This window comes from Sinohyriopsis cumingii, chromosome 9 (genome assembly GCF_028554795.1).
Source record: "Sinohyriopsis cumingii isolate HCF-2022 chromosome 9, ASM2855479v2, whole genome shotgun sequence".
NCBI classification, from domain to species: domain Eukaryota; kingdom Metazoa; phylum Mollusca; class Bivalvia; order Unionida; family Unionidae; genus Sinohyriopsis; species Sinohyriopsis cumingii.
The window spans coordinates 90,568,836-90,585,297 of NC_142969.1; the positions used below are offsets into that span (position 1 = coordinate 90,568,836).

General features: G+C 34.8%; 1 protein-coding gene across 1 annotated transcript in view; it reads right to left on the reverse strand.

Annotated features, from left to right (window-relative positions):
* Positions 1 to 1,772: 1,772 nt before the first annotated feature.
* The window catches only part of LOC149792223 (putative U3 small nucleolar RNA-associated protein 11), a 31,524-nt gene continuing 16,834 nt past the window's right edge, over positions 1,773 to 16,462 (reverse strand). The window contains exons 5-8 of the mRNA XM_089970754.1: positions 15,326 to 15,419; positions 12,463 to 12,593; positions 3,087 to 3,197; positions 1,773 to 2,604 (exon numbers count right to left, since the gene is read on the reverse strand). Coding sequence (XP_089826880.1) covers positions 2,518 to 2,604; positions 3,087 to 3,197; positions 12,463 to 12,593; positions 15,326 to 15,419 — 423 coding nt within the window. The 3' untranslated portion in view covers positions 1,773 to 2,517. The remainder of the gene's footprint in view (positions 2,605 to 3,086; positions 3,198 to 12,462; positions 12,594 to 15,325; positions 15,420 to 16,462) is intronic.

Here is a 16,462-nt window from a genome sequence, read left to right on the forward strand (position 1 = left end):
ACCTTTTAAACAAGTTTTAGTACTGCCTTGTTTCTCAAGTGTGTTCTTTTAAAACATTTAAATTTGAAACTGGAAATCTTCAGTGTACCTAAAAGTAGTAATGAACTGGAATGTAGGACAAACATATCTTGAAATCATATTATAGTCGTTAAAAAATGAAAGTGCATCTCAATGGCAAAGAAATATGTAATTATATCTTAAAGTCTTGCTACCTAGAATAATTTAGCTATATCATAGCATCAACAAATTTTTAAGATTTTACGTAATATCAAATGAAACACCATACGTTATTTAAACACCAATGTATAACAAGTTGACACCACCAATTTATGGATTTAGCTTTATTGTTGATGTATTACACGAATAATAAAGCTGTGGGTAATACTGATGCATACTTTCTGTCCATGACATTTGTTTCATTTAATCATATGATTTCATATGCATATTTTTACATTGGGAGAAAAGCTGTGTTAAATCAAGAAAATATTTATAATGTCTCTTTTTCTTCTCATTCTTTTTCATAATAAACCAAAATCATGAAAAAAATGTTGTTTTAATTGTCTGTCTTCTCTATGAAAGCATAAATATTCACTCTTAAATACTTCTCAAACATAAAAAATACATTGTCTTCTTTTCCTATCTTAAAACCAGATATATTTCAATGTGTGGTACAAAAATATGTGTTATTTTAACAAGTGACAAAGCCACAAGTTAAAACATATTGTTTTCTTTTTTAAAGATGAAATATATTCAGTATTCACACAGAAAAAGAATGTTTTCTTTATACTGAATTCCAAACTTGAACCTGAATCCAAATATTCCTGAACTGAAGCGTAGAACAAACTCAGCACGCCACCACCACCCCTCTTTCAAAATATTCTCCTCACTTTCAACCCGATTCATCATATAAAATTTACATTACTTAAGAGAGCAATAGGGAGATGACCAAATATATTGCAATAAATATCTTTAAAAAATTGTAACTATATGACCTATTTGACCACACAGCAAGTCTGCTTCTACAATGCACCAGAAAGAGTTTATCACTGTTATCAAAATGGCAGAAATAACTTACAGAGACATGAACAGCATAAAGCCAAGTTACTTGAGCAAAATAATTTCCATGTCTGAAAGGTAATGAAATTCCCATTTTATTTCGTTCAGCTCCAAAAGTGCTGGTTTTTCTTGTTGCAAATGTAACTTCTGCAGGCAAACACAATAAAATATCACCAGGCATGATGGAAAATCTTGTTATTTCCACATATGAAAATATAAAGATATATTTTACACGTGAAAATCTAGGAATTACAAATTATGAAAATTATTTCCCAAATAGTTTTCTATATTTCACACTTAGGTATATAATAAAACCATATATTCCAAGTCTATTCAAAGTTAGATCCAAAATATGGCTTCAACAGTAGAGATATGCATCCTCAGACAATGAGACAGAAGATAACCTCATTATAACGCATGGATCTCACTCATTATCACACTCATCCAAGACCTTGAATATAAGTATATAGTCCAAGTCTGAGCAGCACTGGAGCAGAAAAAGGCTTCCAGTGTGGCACCAGGCATAATCAATAACTCAATCGCCTCAACAAGTGCAAATATTCCACGTTTGATCACAATGGGATTTAAAAAAAAACATGGTCTCCAGAGTGGTACGAGAAAAAGTTGACAAAAGGATGACAGTTGACAGACACAGAGCCATACCATAAGTTCACTTGGACATACTGCCAGGTAAGTTAATAATCAAAGAACAACTATTTCAAGTTTTATGTTTTTATTGATAGTTAATTACTGAAGCTATCCTTATAATCCTACTTCATCCAATTGGTTTGAAAACTCTGCATTTCTTTTCTTGATCTAACTGCTTTGACTGAAAGGATCAGGTCTGGAACAAGATGAAATTTTTAAAGATCAAACTTAACAGTTCTCAGCTCCACTTAACTATTACAAGATAATTTTGGACTCTTGGGAAAATATTAAATGGGACAAGATATCTAAACATTATCAGATATATGGATAAAATTTTCCTGATACAGTTTGCTATATTTTTTCAATATTATGGTCAATATTAATATGAGAATGGACAGTAATCTTAAGTCTGACTGGTCAATGTGAGTATGAGATGGGACAGTACACTTAAGTTTGACTGGTCAATACAAACATGAGATGGGACAGTATACTTACGTTTAACATTGTATCATGTGTTTACCACTTCTGTCAACAAAGGGCAGTGTAATAATCATGATTATTCATGAATGTTTGCCCAATGTATTGCATGCCAATGTCCTTTGAACTACTAAGTAGTAACAATATTTCCAAGGTCGATTAATCAGCATAACAGAATAATTCGTTTTTGTCCCATAAGTAGTTCATTTTAACTCAACACTGAAACATCTTTTGTTTCAAATCAGAAAATGGCAGTCTTAATGCTTACTAATATAAGCATGTGTCTAGGTGGAAATAACACGAATGCCAAGAAAAAATAGTATGTGTTAATTAGAATCATCTCTTCCTCTGGTAACACCATCTGTATTGTGCTGCTGATGTTTTTGTCTCACCCTGGACTTTTTTCTTCCTCGCTTTCTTATCCTGTATATATAAAGTAGAATATTTGATTAAGATAAGGCCAACTAATTATGCAAAGTTTATATGATTTTTGAAAAATACACCACAGATTTGATTCCCATTTTAATACACTAAAGTTCATGATTGCCATTTTAATACACATCAGATCATGATTCCCATTTTAATACACTACAGCTCATGAATCCCACTTTGATACACTACAGCTCTCAATTTTGCCATTTTAATACACTTCAGATCATGATTCCCAATTTAATACATTACATATCATATTTCTCATTTTGAAAGTAACTGTATATCAAAGATATGATTTGTTAAAGAAACTTCCAAACATACAGACTTTCTCATTTAATACAAAATATTTACAGACTATTTACCTAATAAAAAGACTTACAAAATAACATTATATTAATTTTAAGGTCACTTTTTCAATGACAAATAGGGAGTAGTTACAAAAGCAATAGCAAAATATCAAAGTGAAATGTTACCAAAAGATGCTTTTTCATCTCCATTTTTTGTGATATTATTGATAATTCTTTTTCTCTTGCAATCCTTCTGGCTAATTCCTTGTACTTCTTATCTTTCTCTTCTTCAATTTCCTGAGAAATAAAAAGCATTTTTTTAAAAAGATGAGCAGAGGTAAAATCATTGACTTAAATAATTTTTATTTCAAGCATGGTCACCTCTCTTTAATTATAACAAACCCTCTATATCCAGGTAATTTTAAGTTTTTCTCTTTTATTACTAATTTAGTTTCACATAAGCTTAAACTTTGACTACTTCCTGTACACATACAAAATTATTCCACTGCAGAGACAGCTGCATCAAGGAGGTCATACAATATATATTGAAAAATATTTCTTGGATCTAAATGTTAGATATAGAGACAGAAATAATGATTCACTGAAATCTGAGTTAAAGGATATATTTATTTTCAGCTGCCACAGCACATGTTTATCCTATAAAACATTACCATGTCACTTCCTACAAAACACTGCCATGTTACATGTTTATTCTACAAAACACTGCCATGGCACATGTTTATCATATAAAACATTACCATGTCACTTCCTACAAAACACTGCAATGGCACATGTTTATCCTACAAAACACTGCCATGGCACATGTTTATCCTATAAAACATTACCATGTCACTTCCTGCAAAACACTGCCACAGCACATCTTTATCCTATAAACACTGCCATGGCACATGTTTATCCTATAAAGCATTACCATGTCACATCTTAAAAAACACTGTCATGGCACATGTTTATCCTATAAAACATTACCATGTCACTTCCTGCAAAACACTGTAACAGCACACGTTCATCCTACAAAACATTGCCATGGCACATGTTTATCCTATAAAACATTACCATGTCACTTCCTACAAAACACTGCCATGGCATATGCTTATCCTATAAAATATTACCATGTCACATCCTGCAAAACACTGCCATGGCACATGTTTATCCATTAAAACATTACCATGTCACATCCTACAAAACACTGCCATGGCACATGTTTATCCTATAAAACATTAGCATGTCACATCCTACAAAATACTGCCACAGCACATGTTTATCCTGCAAAACATTAGCATGTCACATCCTACAAAACACTGCTATGACACATGCATATCCAATAATCATTACCATGGCACATAAAAAATGCATGCCCAAAACCTTTTTATAACAGCAATTTTACTTGTTTTAGACTAGTTTTACTGACAAAAAGAAAAAAAGAACTGAAAATAAATACTACATACGAAATATTAGGTTGAATCAACCTTTTCTATAGCTCTATCTACTTCTATACTTTAAGTTCTGCAAGTCTTCCAAATATACATATTATAAATCACAAGATTTTAAAAATGTAACTGGTTACATAATCAGATCATCGAGAATTTGAGGAATGTTTGAATAAATTAGCGTGAAAAGATGCAAAAATGATTATTGTAGATCTGGGAGATTCACATCAGTGAACAAATTTGTGAATCATGGCATCACCTTTCTAGAATAAGGAGAAAAAAGAACAAAAGAGAGCAAAAGCAGATGATATAGTCTCAAACATAAATCTGACCTTTAACCTTCTGACCCAAGATTTTTCAGTCTATTTCATCCTTACAAGTAAACCTAACTGCCAAGCCAGATGACAAGTCAGGTAACAAGCCTGATGAGAAGTCAGAACTGACAAAAGGATATAAAGCATATTCACACCACCACTGATTTAAAGTTGAAAAAAATCTGTAATTTTTTATCTAGTCATGGTCAACTACAATATCACCTTCCAGAAGTAGACCAAAGTTTGTGTATGTACAAATAAAAAGAAAGGGCAACAACTGCAGAATCACTCTAAAACATGTTTTTCTTTTATAAATAATTAGTGTTATTTTCAACTATTTTGTTATAATTATCTACATCTGCATATTTTTAAAACTGACAGATAATAAGCATCATTGCTTTTTATCTTTGTTTGATTCATATTTGTCAAACTAAATAAAAGCTCTATACTGTGCCAAGTGTATTTTAATGTGTGACGTACAACTAATCTGTGGGAGTTTTCTAGCAGAATTGCTTTCCAAGTGTTCAAATTTGTAACATTTTTGCACAGTGTGTATAACTTGCCCACCCTGGCAGCATCTCTGGTCAATAATAGCAATTCTCAAAATGAATTCACCAGAAGATGAAGTAATATTTTATAGCACACCAACACAACAGTGGATACATGGTACCAACTAAAGGTAAAGTTAAAAAAATAAACTGCACAAAATCTTTGAATGATAAAACATTCCAAATAAACTTAAAGGTTAAGTACAAGGTAAAATGATGAATGTGAAGATGCTGAAATTCTGCAGAATGCTAATAAAATAATGGATAAAGATAACATATAAAATCCATGTAACATGATTAAAATCTCTTGGATAAACTGTATTCCCTTTCAATACCCAAGATATCTCAAATGACATGTCCTCACCGACTTTTAAAGTAGTTTATGTTAAAATGTCTTTTTGTAAGTTTCAGAGAAATGGAGCTAAATGCATAGCTGCCAACCTTCCAGGCTCACAATTAGTGAAAATGGGGATAAAAAGTCATGAATTTGGACAATAATTCGTGAAAAATACCATGACAATAACTCCATCCACTCTGACCACTCCGACCGTCAATACTACACTATATCAAGTTCGCAATATAAAACTAAAACACTACATATATGCAGAAATATTTATTTATCAAGACATGATACTGTCGCAGACTTGAACTTCCTCAACTGCTTGATCGTAAATTTGTTTTCTAAACAGTTCAGACTTCTTGCCGGCTGGTTGATCTTGGTGACTAAAATTACTGACAAATTTTCTGCAGCTAAAGAGGCCCTAAAGACTTATTTTTCCTCACAAGAGAAAATACACTTTCACTTGCACTGTTGCTGTGAGGAATGCACAGGTGCTGCAGCACATTTTGGTACTTCCACAGGAAAATTTGGAATCGATTTTCGAGTCCGGCAACATTTGTCAGAACAAATGTTTAGCATGGTCTCCAGCTGATAAAGGTAGATTGTGTTCGACAAGAAAACTCACAAATAATGCTTCAGCGTTAGCAGCCTGCATTTCTTCCGCCAATTGTTTAAAATATTCCGGAGCGGAAATCTGCGAATTCTTAATTTTCCCAACTTGAACTTCTACGTGTTTTTTGCAACCGACGTGCTTCCTCACATCGTCTCTGTGATGGCGCACTGAGTGCAAAAAGCATGATGAATATCAATGTTTAATGTCAGAATGCACAGCCAATTTTTGATATATTCCAAATTAAACTTCACTTTTTGAGTAATAGAGTTCTTTTTTCTTAGTGGTGAAGACGTTTTCAAAATCGTACATGCGATGCTGAACCTTAACTCAAATCAGTGTTGGTGATGCATGCGCGGAGCAAAATTCCGGTTAGGCCCCAGTTTCTCTTAAAAGCATTTGTAAAACTACTCTTATACATACAAATTAAAATAGGCTAAAATGCTTGCTACCGGGCCAACTGTACTAATCAGCTGTAGATCTACTAATATCACGACCAGCAGTACCGGACCGTTTCAGCAACTGCAAATATCACGACTAGCGCTTAACGGGAAATCGGTTATTTTATTAAAGATTTAAAATAATTGAGGATTGGAGAATTCATGAATTTTTGGCTTGCGGTGTGAATTTGTGAATCGCTGAAAAAGTCGTGAAATTCACACCAAATTCGTGAGGGTTGGCAGCTATGTAAATGCAACATTTTCACCAAGTTCTATGACCCTAAATGCAACATTTTGACAAATCAACACACGATACAAATGTATGTCCCTGTAACTTAATTCTGAATTGATAGAGTCCAGATGAAAGCATTCACCAACTTCTATGACCCTAAATGCAACATTTTGTCAAATCAACACACGATACAAATGTTATGTCCCTGTAACTTAATTCTGAATGGACAGAGTCCAGATGAAAGCATTCACCAACTTCTATGACCTTAAATGCAACATTTTGACAAATCAACACACGATACAAATGTATGTCCCTGTAACTCAGTTCTGAATGAAAGGAGTCTAGATGAAGGCATTCACCAAGTTCTATGACCCTAAATGCAACAGTGGTGGAGAAAATGATGTGTGTGTATGTGCAAGATTAAGATTTTAAGTTAGTTTTAAAAATATTTCAGCCATATCGCTATGATGTATGCAGTGTGGCATTTTATAGTGATGTCTAGCACTAGGGAATCATATCACAGACATGATGTCCTACCTAGTCATATTACCCTGACACTAGGCCGACCAGTCCTAACACTAACCTCTTAATGATGAGCACCCAGCGAGGTAGCTGTCTGTATCGCTTTTATTAAGTCTTTGGTATGACTCTGCTAGGGTTCGAACCCACAACCTCCCACATTTGAGGCAGACACTCAAACCTCTAAGCCACAGTGAAAATGAAATGCTGGTGCCTACGACAGCAGCAACAATGCTGTTGGAAAAAGTAGTACCTATATTCTTCTCAAGCTCTACAGCTGACACATATATTTATCACAGTAATGTGATCTTGATTGCTAGATCATTTGGAGCTGTCAGCACCAGAAAATACAAAGCACAATTAGATTCATTATTTTTGTTATGTATTTACAAATTTTCACCAAAATTAATAAAATCCCTAAATGCAAATGAAAAACAAAGGAAACCAATTTTTTTCAGTAATTTTTTCTTTAATGATTCTTACCTAACCATAACACCATTGAACTACTACTACCTTGCAAATCAGCCTTTCAAAGTTAAAACCTTTTAGCTAGAAAGTTAAAGAGTGACTGCAAATCCATCTGCTGTAGCTGTGACTGTGAGAGATGGAAGAAATGTATTCTTGGTGGTTTACTGTAAATTCTGTCAATCTGAACATTAAAGAGAAGACTACACAATGAAGGTTGCAAGCACAGCTTGGTCTATGAAAGAAATGTGATGGCAGAGACTATTGCATCTTGTCCTACATTTTTTAAGTTCATGTGCTGGGCCTCTATGTTATGAAGCGGACCAGTCTATAAATATACTCCCATATATTTCTGGTCAGATTTGGGTGGGAAAAGGTAAGCAGTGTTCTGCCTATTGAAGATCATAATAGATATTAGATGTAACAATAATCCCATGGCCATGATGTCATGGGTATCCAAATTGAAAACAGAGAAGGCATTTGCATGAAATAAACGTAGACACGTGCAACTTGTAATTGACGATGCAAGCAATCCAAAAATATCAATAGTTAGTAAGACTTTGGAAGCAACTGAAAGTAGATTCTTCTGTAGACAATAATCATCTGATGTCGGAACTGTAGACTTGGCAGGTGATGTAGAGGAAAGAAGATGAAACTCCAATGGGAGTGGGTGGAAAACTTCTTCAGCCCAAGCCTGCAAGGTGGAGTTTCACTCCTCATAGTAAAATCTAATAATGACAAGTGAACTTGAGGGCCAGTTTTCATCATTTCTGGATAAAGGTAGTAAAGCCAATGCATCTTGTGCTACCTGCGAAGAATGTTGAGAATGGCAGCTCACTACACTTTCAGCACTTATGAGTTGGAGCCCCAAGGTATTGCTAAGTAGAGGCTTTCTATGAGTGGCAGAGGCTTAAGGGAGAGAGAAGAAACATTTACTGGAAAGGGAGAAACGAAGATCGACACTGTACAATGGAAGTGTCTTGAGGTGTACTATGTGGGTAAGATTGATCCATGAGTACCTATACATACATGCCAATCCTTGGCAAGGAAACAATGTAATGCAAGGTAACAAAGTGGACAAAAAAAAATAATCTGAACAGAAAAAGAGTAATCCACATATAACACGACACAAAGTCAATGAGCATATGTACAAAATGATTTATTTATCCCTCTGGACTTTTAACATCAATTACTGCTTCAAGTTTTCATATATACAACTTTGAGCTTTAAAAAGCAACAGACTCTAGTATTGCATTTCAAAACACTTTGTACCAGCTGAGACTGTGAATGTTTTACGCACCAGTAGAACACTAAGTACTGGATCACAAAGCCTGCCTCTGAATTCAGTTTTACTTTTCTTAATGAACAATCTCTCACAGTCAGCATTAGAATGGTAAAGAACCAATATTCCTTTCATAACATGACAAAGAAGAGGGAAGTTATATCTTCCAGAAAACAACTCTGTCTGCATAAAGTACATTGACAGTAGAGTGCCAACTTGATACTTCAGGAGTTCTAATTCATCAGCAGCTTTTCAGGCAACATCGTGCATCATATGACAGAGACAACCTGATATGAACATTGATGGAGACATTTGTCAAAACATAGAATGCAACTCCTTTATGAATTCTAGCATCACTGATGCAGTATCAGCTGAAAACCCCATACAGTTCTGCCAACTTATGATTATTCAAAGCATTTTCAAGCAAATAAAAATGTTTTCTCCAGTGGAATCTATTGTTAATTCTGGTAATGAAAGAAGAACACTGACTTTGCCCTTTTCGTTGTCAAAGTCTCTTACACAGACTGGGTCATAATCACTACTCCTGTCTGTTGCAATACTAAATGACCCAATTTTCATGACTACTGCAATTTTAACTTGGTAAATAATGCCTCTGCATTTATAAAATTTGTGTCCACAATTTAGTTCTGCTGTAAAAAAGAAGTTGTCTTAGTATTAGAGATAGTAAAACGAGTTAATTCAAGGTTTCTTTGTTTTACCACCATGACTAATATTAAAATCCTTTCCACACAGCCTGCAAGGGGCATGAAGCTGCCCTAAAATGGAACGCTGTATTGTGTAATTCATGTATTCATCCCTGAATCAATTTTTTTTGTCTTTTCCTAATCCATTTGGGAAATTATTTGAATTTTGTTTGCTCTAACACATGCATCAACTAGAATAAATCTGACTGGACTTTTAGCGCCAAATACCTACAGACTGGATCTGTACCAGATATGAATTTGAGCAAAGACTCTGTGAGCAAAGATTACAAGTTAGAAAAAGTTTGAAAGTAGAACCAGCATGCTTCTTTGAAATTGGAAAGCTGCTACAAATAGATAATAATATTGCTAGGAAAGTGCATGAAGTCAATGGACTCTTATGTTGTAGTTGCATAGAAGCAGTCTTTTCTAGAATATTTTATTTGGGATTAATGGCATGTTAAAAAAATGAGAAAACAAATATATATAAAAACTGGAGGGGGATATACCAAAAACGAGTAATCCGAATACATTTATGTGTATGGCGTACATAATTTGCACATGGCATAATTTTGTGAAAAAAAGTGCAATGATTTCGCCAAAAACGTAATGGTTGGCATGTATGCCTATATATACTGAACACTGTCCACAGGAAGTATCTGACAGCACTATGCAGGTTAGACTGATCAATGAAAGTGTTTGTATTGACTGGGCATCATCTGCAGGAAGTGCATAGCAGGACTATGCAGGTTACTCTGCTGTATAACCAGTTTCACAAAGTGGGTTAATGGGTATTGTGGCACTAAACTGGGCATGATATGCAGGAAGTGCCAAGCAGCACTATATGTGTCATGGAACAGACTGGTCCATCTTCTGGAGGCTGGTACTGTATGATAAATTTTGGTCATGGCCTGAGTTATATGGCCAAGTCCGGTCACGAAGGAGCATGGCCATCTTGACTGGCATAACACTGTCCTTTTGATCCATGTATCTGGTCCATAAGTCTGATATGCAAGACTGTAACTGAGACTGTAGCTGCTCTCCATCCTGCTCCCCAGTAAAAGATATGGTTTTGAACCTTTGTGTGCAAGTTGATGTTTTTGTCCCTCAAGCTATGCTTTTGTTTCTTCTCTCTAGCACCCAAAGAATTGCTGCCCATTGAGTTCTGTCCATAAGATGCAAGTCTGACATGTATTCAAGGAATGATAACAAGAGAAAACTATACATGTTGTGTAGTTGTCAGAATAGTCTTACCTATGGTCTAAATCTGTAAGACAAAATAAACTAGACTATATATATATATATATATATATATATATATATATATATATATATATATATATATATATATATATATATATATGTAGTGCAGTGAGTGTCCTGCAGTATGAACTTATGAGTGTCATGCCAAGTTACCCACTAGGTACAATTAGTAAAGCATCAGGTATACAACTATGAATCAGATGCTACGATGAGATAATAAACTCAACAGTATGTATCCTGACTCAATGGAAATGATGCAGCAATAGTAAATGAGTTTTCTATATCACACACCAGACAGTTATAGCAATGTTAGGGGATGCCATACAGACCTTAGCACATATGTACCAAAGGCGCTTATGTGTGTGAAGATGGCAAAGTGATAACATAGAAAGTTAGGAAACTGTTTTTGGCAAAAGGAAGAACAGGAAAGTTGGAAATTTATTGACAGAGTATACTTCCCTTCAAAGATGAGACAAGTTGTTTTGAGGCAGAAAACTTCCAAGCTGCTTTTGCAGACTATAGAAGGCCTGTCTGTTAGTGGAGAGTGTGCTTTACAGGATTTTGTGCCAATCTGGTATCAAGTGGAGATCACTCTATCTCACTGCCACTTAGGTGGGCTTTTTAACTTTATAGGTCAAAAGTGTTAACTTGGGAGGGCTAGATCTGCAAGGTAATAGTAGTTCACTTAAGGTATTATGATTGCACAAGGTATCTGAAGAAGAAAAAAATGCTTACAATTTCAACTTTTTTGATACAAACTTTATCTTAAATCATAAACCAAATTACATTCAGATAAGCTGATATGCACACGACCATCTATCTTCACTAAGACTGTTGTCAATAACACCCATTTAAGTGATGTATAGATGTTGTGCAAATTCTGCATCAAAGAAGACTTCACCAGCTGAATGACTGAAAATTTCATATTCAAGGCCAGGCTGATAGTGGCTGAGCTGTTTCTGGTCAGACATTATGAGAAGTTCTGATGGGATCATGGCATGGGAATTACAGCATTATTTTTGACAGTTATATGCAGCAAGATTGGATAAATTTTTTAACCTGACGGTACAGATTTGTTGCCAATTTCCCTTTGTATGACATGTGAGACTATGGCAAAGTTCTTCATGCTTGTTCAATTGTAACCAAGAAACCTCAAAGAAAAAGCAGTCCCAGTTTCACCTGAGAATATGGTAATAAGGAATTAAAAAAATAACCCTAACCCTAACCCTTTTCCAACTTCAGTTAAATGAGAGTAAATTTACTCGAGTAAAAAAGTCAAAGGTATAAAATAAAATAAAACAACCTTACGTCAAAACTGGCTGTATGGACATTGTCACTGCTGAGAATCAACATTTATCACAAAACAAAACAAAACTATTTGCAGTTGTGCATATCTGTACCTTCATATATTCCTCAGACATGTCTCCAAGAAAGTCTCCTCTCTTCAGGGCCTCAAGCGTGGGTCTGTTGTACACTCTGTTCACCAGAGAAGGGTGGGTGTTAAAGTACTTGGCTGGATCAAATTCCTGCACTGCAAAAAAAAAATCAAGCACACATTAAATTACAATTATTTTCAGTCATTTTAAATGGTGGCCATTAGTGACCACTGTTGACTGGTTTATGTAATCTTTGTAAAGTCCTACAATGAATGCTTATTTGAAGTGATTTTTTTAATTTCACAGTTCTTATAAACCCTGAAATACCTTTACTCTTTCCTAGATAGTTTTGTCGGTGTTCACCTACCAGCACTTTCAACATATTATTGGCAATAACATGCTGAGGAAATGGCATCTAAAGACCTTTCGTAAGGATACAATGAGGCAGCCAACCCTGGCTGGAAAGGACACATACCAAGCACACCGACTCTATATTACAAAATCAATACTCTACAAACTGAGCTATCATGTGCTCCCCTGTCGTCAAACTGCATGCACAAAAATACCTTTGTATTATATATTAACATAAATATATATTTTTAAAGATTGATCAATAACGTAAGCATACTGGAGACAAAACAGCAGAGCGATATACAATACAGTTGGGAGAATAAAACATTCTGACATTGTATAAACCAATAAATTTTTAGATTAAATGTACATTTAATAACTTTCAATATATGTTTATTAAGTCAGTGCTGCATTTGTTTCCATGTGTTAGTCATCTTTTTTTACCTAAATATAGACTTGTGTTTCATTGTCACATACAGCATTACTAATGCTATATGGTTGTCTTCTTGAAATTTGCAAAATTGCAAATTTTTTCACCTACTGCAGCATGTGTGAAGTGCGAGCAATCGAGACACCCTTTGTATGTTATTTATGTGTTGTTTTCAAAAAATGATGAGAATAATTTTATCCCTTATAGTCCAGAGGGATTATTTTGTTGCAGACAGATTTATGTATGCATGAAGAATTCATACTTATAATCTCATTCAGTCTTTCTTGAAGAATAAGAGTGTAATATTTGACTAAGTTCATGTGCACTTAAACATAATGCATATCATAATGTTTGAACTTACACATATTTTGCAGTGTGACTTTATTATTCAACAGTTCTGGGGAGTTGTTGAAATCCACAGGGCTGTATAACCTGGAAATCATTGTTAATGGTAGCTTCAGTGACAATGGTGACAGATGATACAGCATAACTCAGCACAAAGGGCAAAGAACTGTGGACAAAATGGGTCTACCAACAGCAAGGCACCCCAAAAGAACCTTCTTCAGTAGACCAGGAGGAGTGAAATACATGCAATCAGATACTCATATTGTGTGTGGTGGTTTAGGATTATTCATGGTCATCATGTGGCATTATGGGATAGCAGGAGCAGCATATTTACCGATGAGCAGCGTACTATTTTAAAAATTATAAATGCCAATCTCACTACATGATAGACAATCTGTAGATTTATCACATCTGTTGAACAATACACAGATCTGCTGATGACATTTAAGAGCACCTGTCATGTTTGTTGACAAGCTAATTATACATTTATCTATTCATGTATTTATGGACAATCTATTTTAATGAAATTGCATCAAAATGATATGTAGGCCAGTTAAGGTATGGCAAGAGTTTTGAATACTTCATAGAATACCCTCATGTAGGTTATGTATTTCAGTCTATTACTTTAATATGTTTATGTGAGATTAAGTAAGGTTGTGATCTAATGTGTTAGAAATTATATATTCAAACACTTGCATCATAATAACATTTCATTCATGTTCTCTTGTGTTTTCACTAGATTTAACACCTGACTTTATCCTGTTACATTTGCCAGGTCAAAGATTTTTGCTAAAATACAGAGCATTAAATATAACTCGGAGCACATCAATGTGTATGTATCTACCACTGGTTACATTTTACAGGCAATACGAAAACTAACTTTTTACTTTTATTTAAAACAAGAGTCATGTAGAGATAATATATACCCTCTATCACCCCTTGTGTAAGGCCTTCTACTTTTCTGTACCCTACGGTACTTTATATCTCCCACTTGTGTTAGGACTTCTACTTAAAGTACTCTATGGTCCCTTCTATCCCCCACTTGTGTAAGGATTTCTACTTAAAATATCAAATTGTCCCTTCTATCCACTTAAAGTACCAAATAGTCCCTTTTCTCATCGACTTGTGCAAGGACTTCTACTTAAAGTACCAAAAGGTCCCCTCTATCCACTTAAAGTACCAAATGTTCTTGTATATCCCCCACTTATGTAAGGACTTCTACTTAAAGTACATTTAGTCCAGAACTCACAAGGTTTAAACCATTTGTACTAGTACCACATGGTCCATCACTCTCAATTTGTATACCATCTAAACAACTACTGTATGTTAAGTCACTCTCAATTTGTATGCTAGTAACTACGGTACATCTCTCTCATTTTGTATAATACTTGTGCCACACTGTTCCATGGTAACAAAATATACTGAACATGACAAATTCTATGCATCAAAAGGCACCTTTACAGTTGCATGACATGTATACTAAGGATGGTTATAATACCATGAAGAGTTTGATAGTCTGAATCCAAAAAATGAACATATTTATTAATGGAGAGACAGAGTGATCAATAATTTTTTAACTCCAGCTCTCCATATTGCATAAGGGGGTTGGGCTGGTGTAATAGTAAACAATAGTTTAAAAGAAGCTAATGTGATCTACTTGCCATTAGAAATTGTGTTTGAATTGTTTAGACTTATTGCCTGAATATGAATTTTGGAAAAAAGTAATTTTTTGCCTATATGGAGAGAAGCATTCTTGCTCACCCTCTTTCTTGCTGTCCACAAAGATAACATGTTTATTCTGTGGCTTCTTGTCAATCCCTATCATATGGAGTGATGACTTGAGCTTCTCAATTTTCTGAAAAGCAAAACGAAGAAAATCATTTCATGTTTCCCTTTATATCCAATGTCTTTAATATATACCTATAAATGACATACAACCCTGACTCATCATTTTCTGTAAATCTGATAAGGATGCCCGCATTGCCTACTATGGTTTTCTTAAGCTGCATAAAACACAGTCTGAGAAACTGGAACTGCTTTATGAACTTGCATGAATGCATCAAAATTATCAAGAAAAGTCCAGATTACGGGACTACAAGAAGTGTAACTATTTCAAACAATTATGCATCAGAATTCATCCAGCAACATGAAAGTCATACTCTCTTAACGTTTAAATACATACTAAAACTGAGGGCCCAGACTGGCCGAGTGGTCTAAAGTTACCGTTACACATCACTGCCATCTCACCTCTGTCTGTGTGGGCTCAAGTCTCGGGTTCCGCCAATGTGGTTATGTAAGAAAGCTTGCTAGTAGCTTCTCATGGGTCGGTTATTCTTTCCAGGGTTTTCCTGGGTTCTTCCTCCACCATTTATACTGGCCACCATGTATAGCCTATCTTATGCTAAAAAATGGCATTATACCCCACAACAACATACTAAAAATACCCACTAGATGACACACATAGAGACTGAATGTTTTCATTTCCACATCATCTGCAATCAGTATGAATAGTGAAATCTGAGGAGGAAATGCTGAGGGTTGGAGGGAATGGTGATTGCAGCTAGTGTATCAACGAAGTTTTCCATGACAGGCAACCCAAGTTAATTTCCAAACAAATTAGTGTGAGTAAATTGTGATACCCCACCTATCCCATCTATGTTATGTTTATTTCCCAAATTAAATGTACATCTTCTAAAAGAGCTGATGTAAATTTACATAATTTGGTTCACATGTTGTTTCTGTGGTGACAGTCTGAGAGACTAGAGGTACAATATTTGGGCTCAAACCTGAAGGATCTCTGAGAGGCGGGCAAAGGTCAAATGTAAAAAATTGCAAATACCAGGGCAAATTTTTAAACAAACTTTGCACATGTATACCTGAGATATCTAATGGCCTATG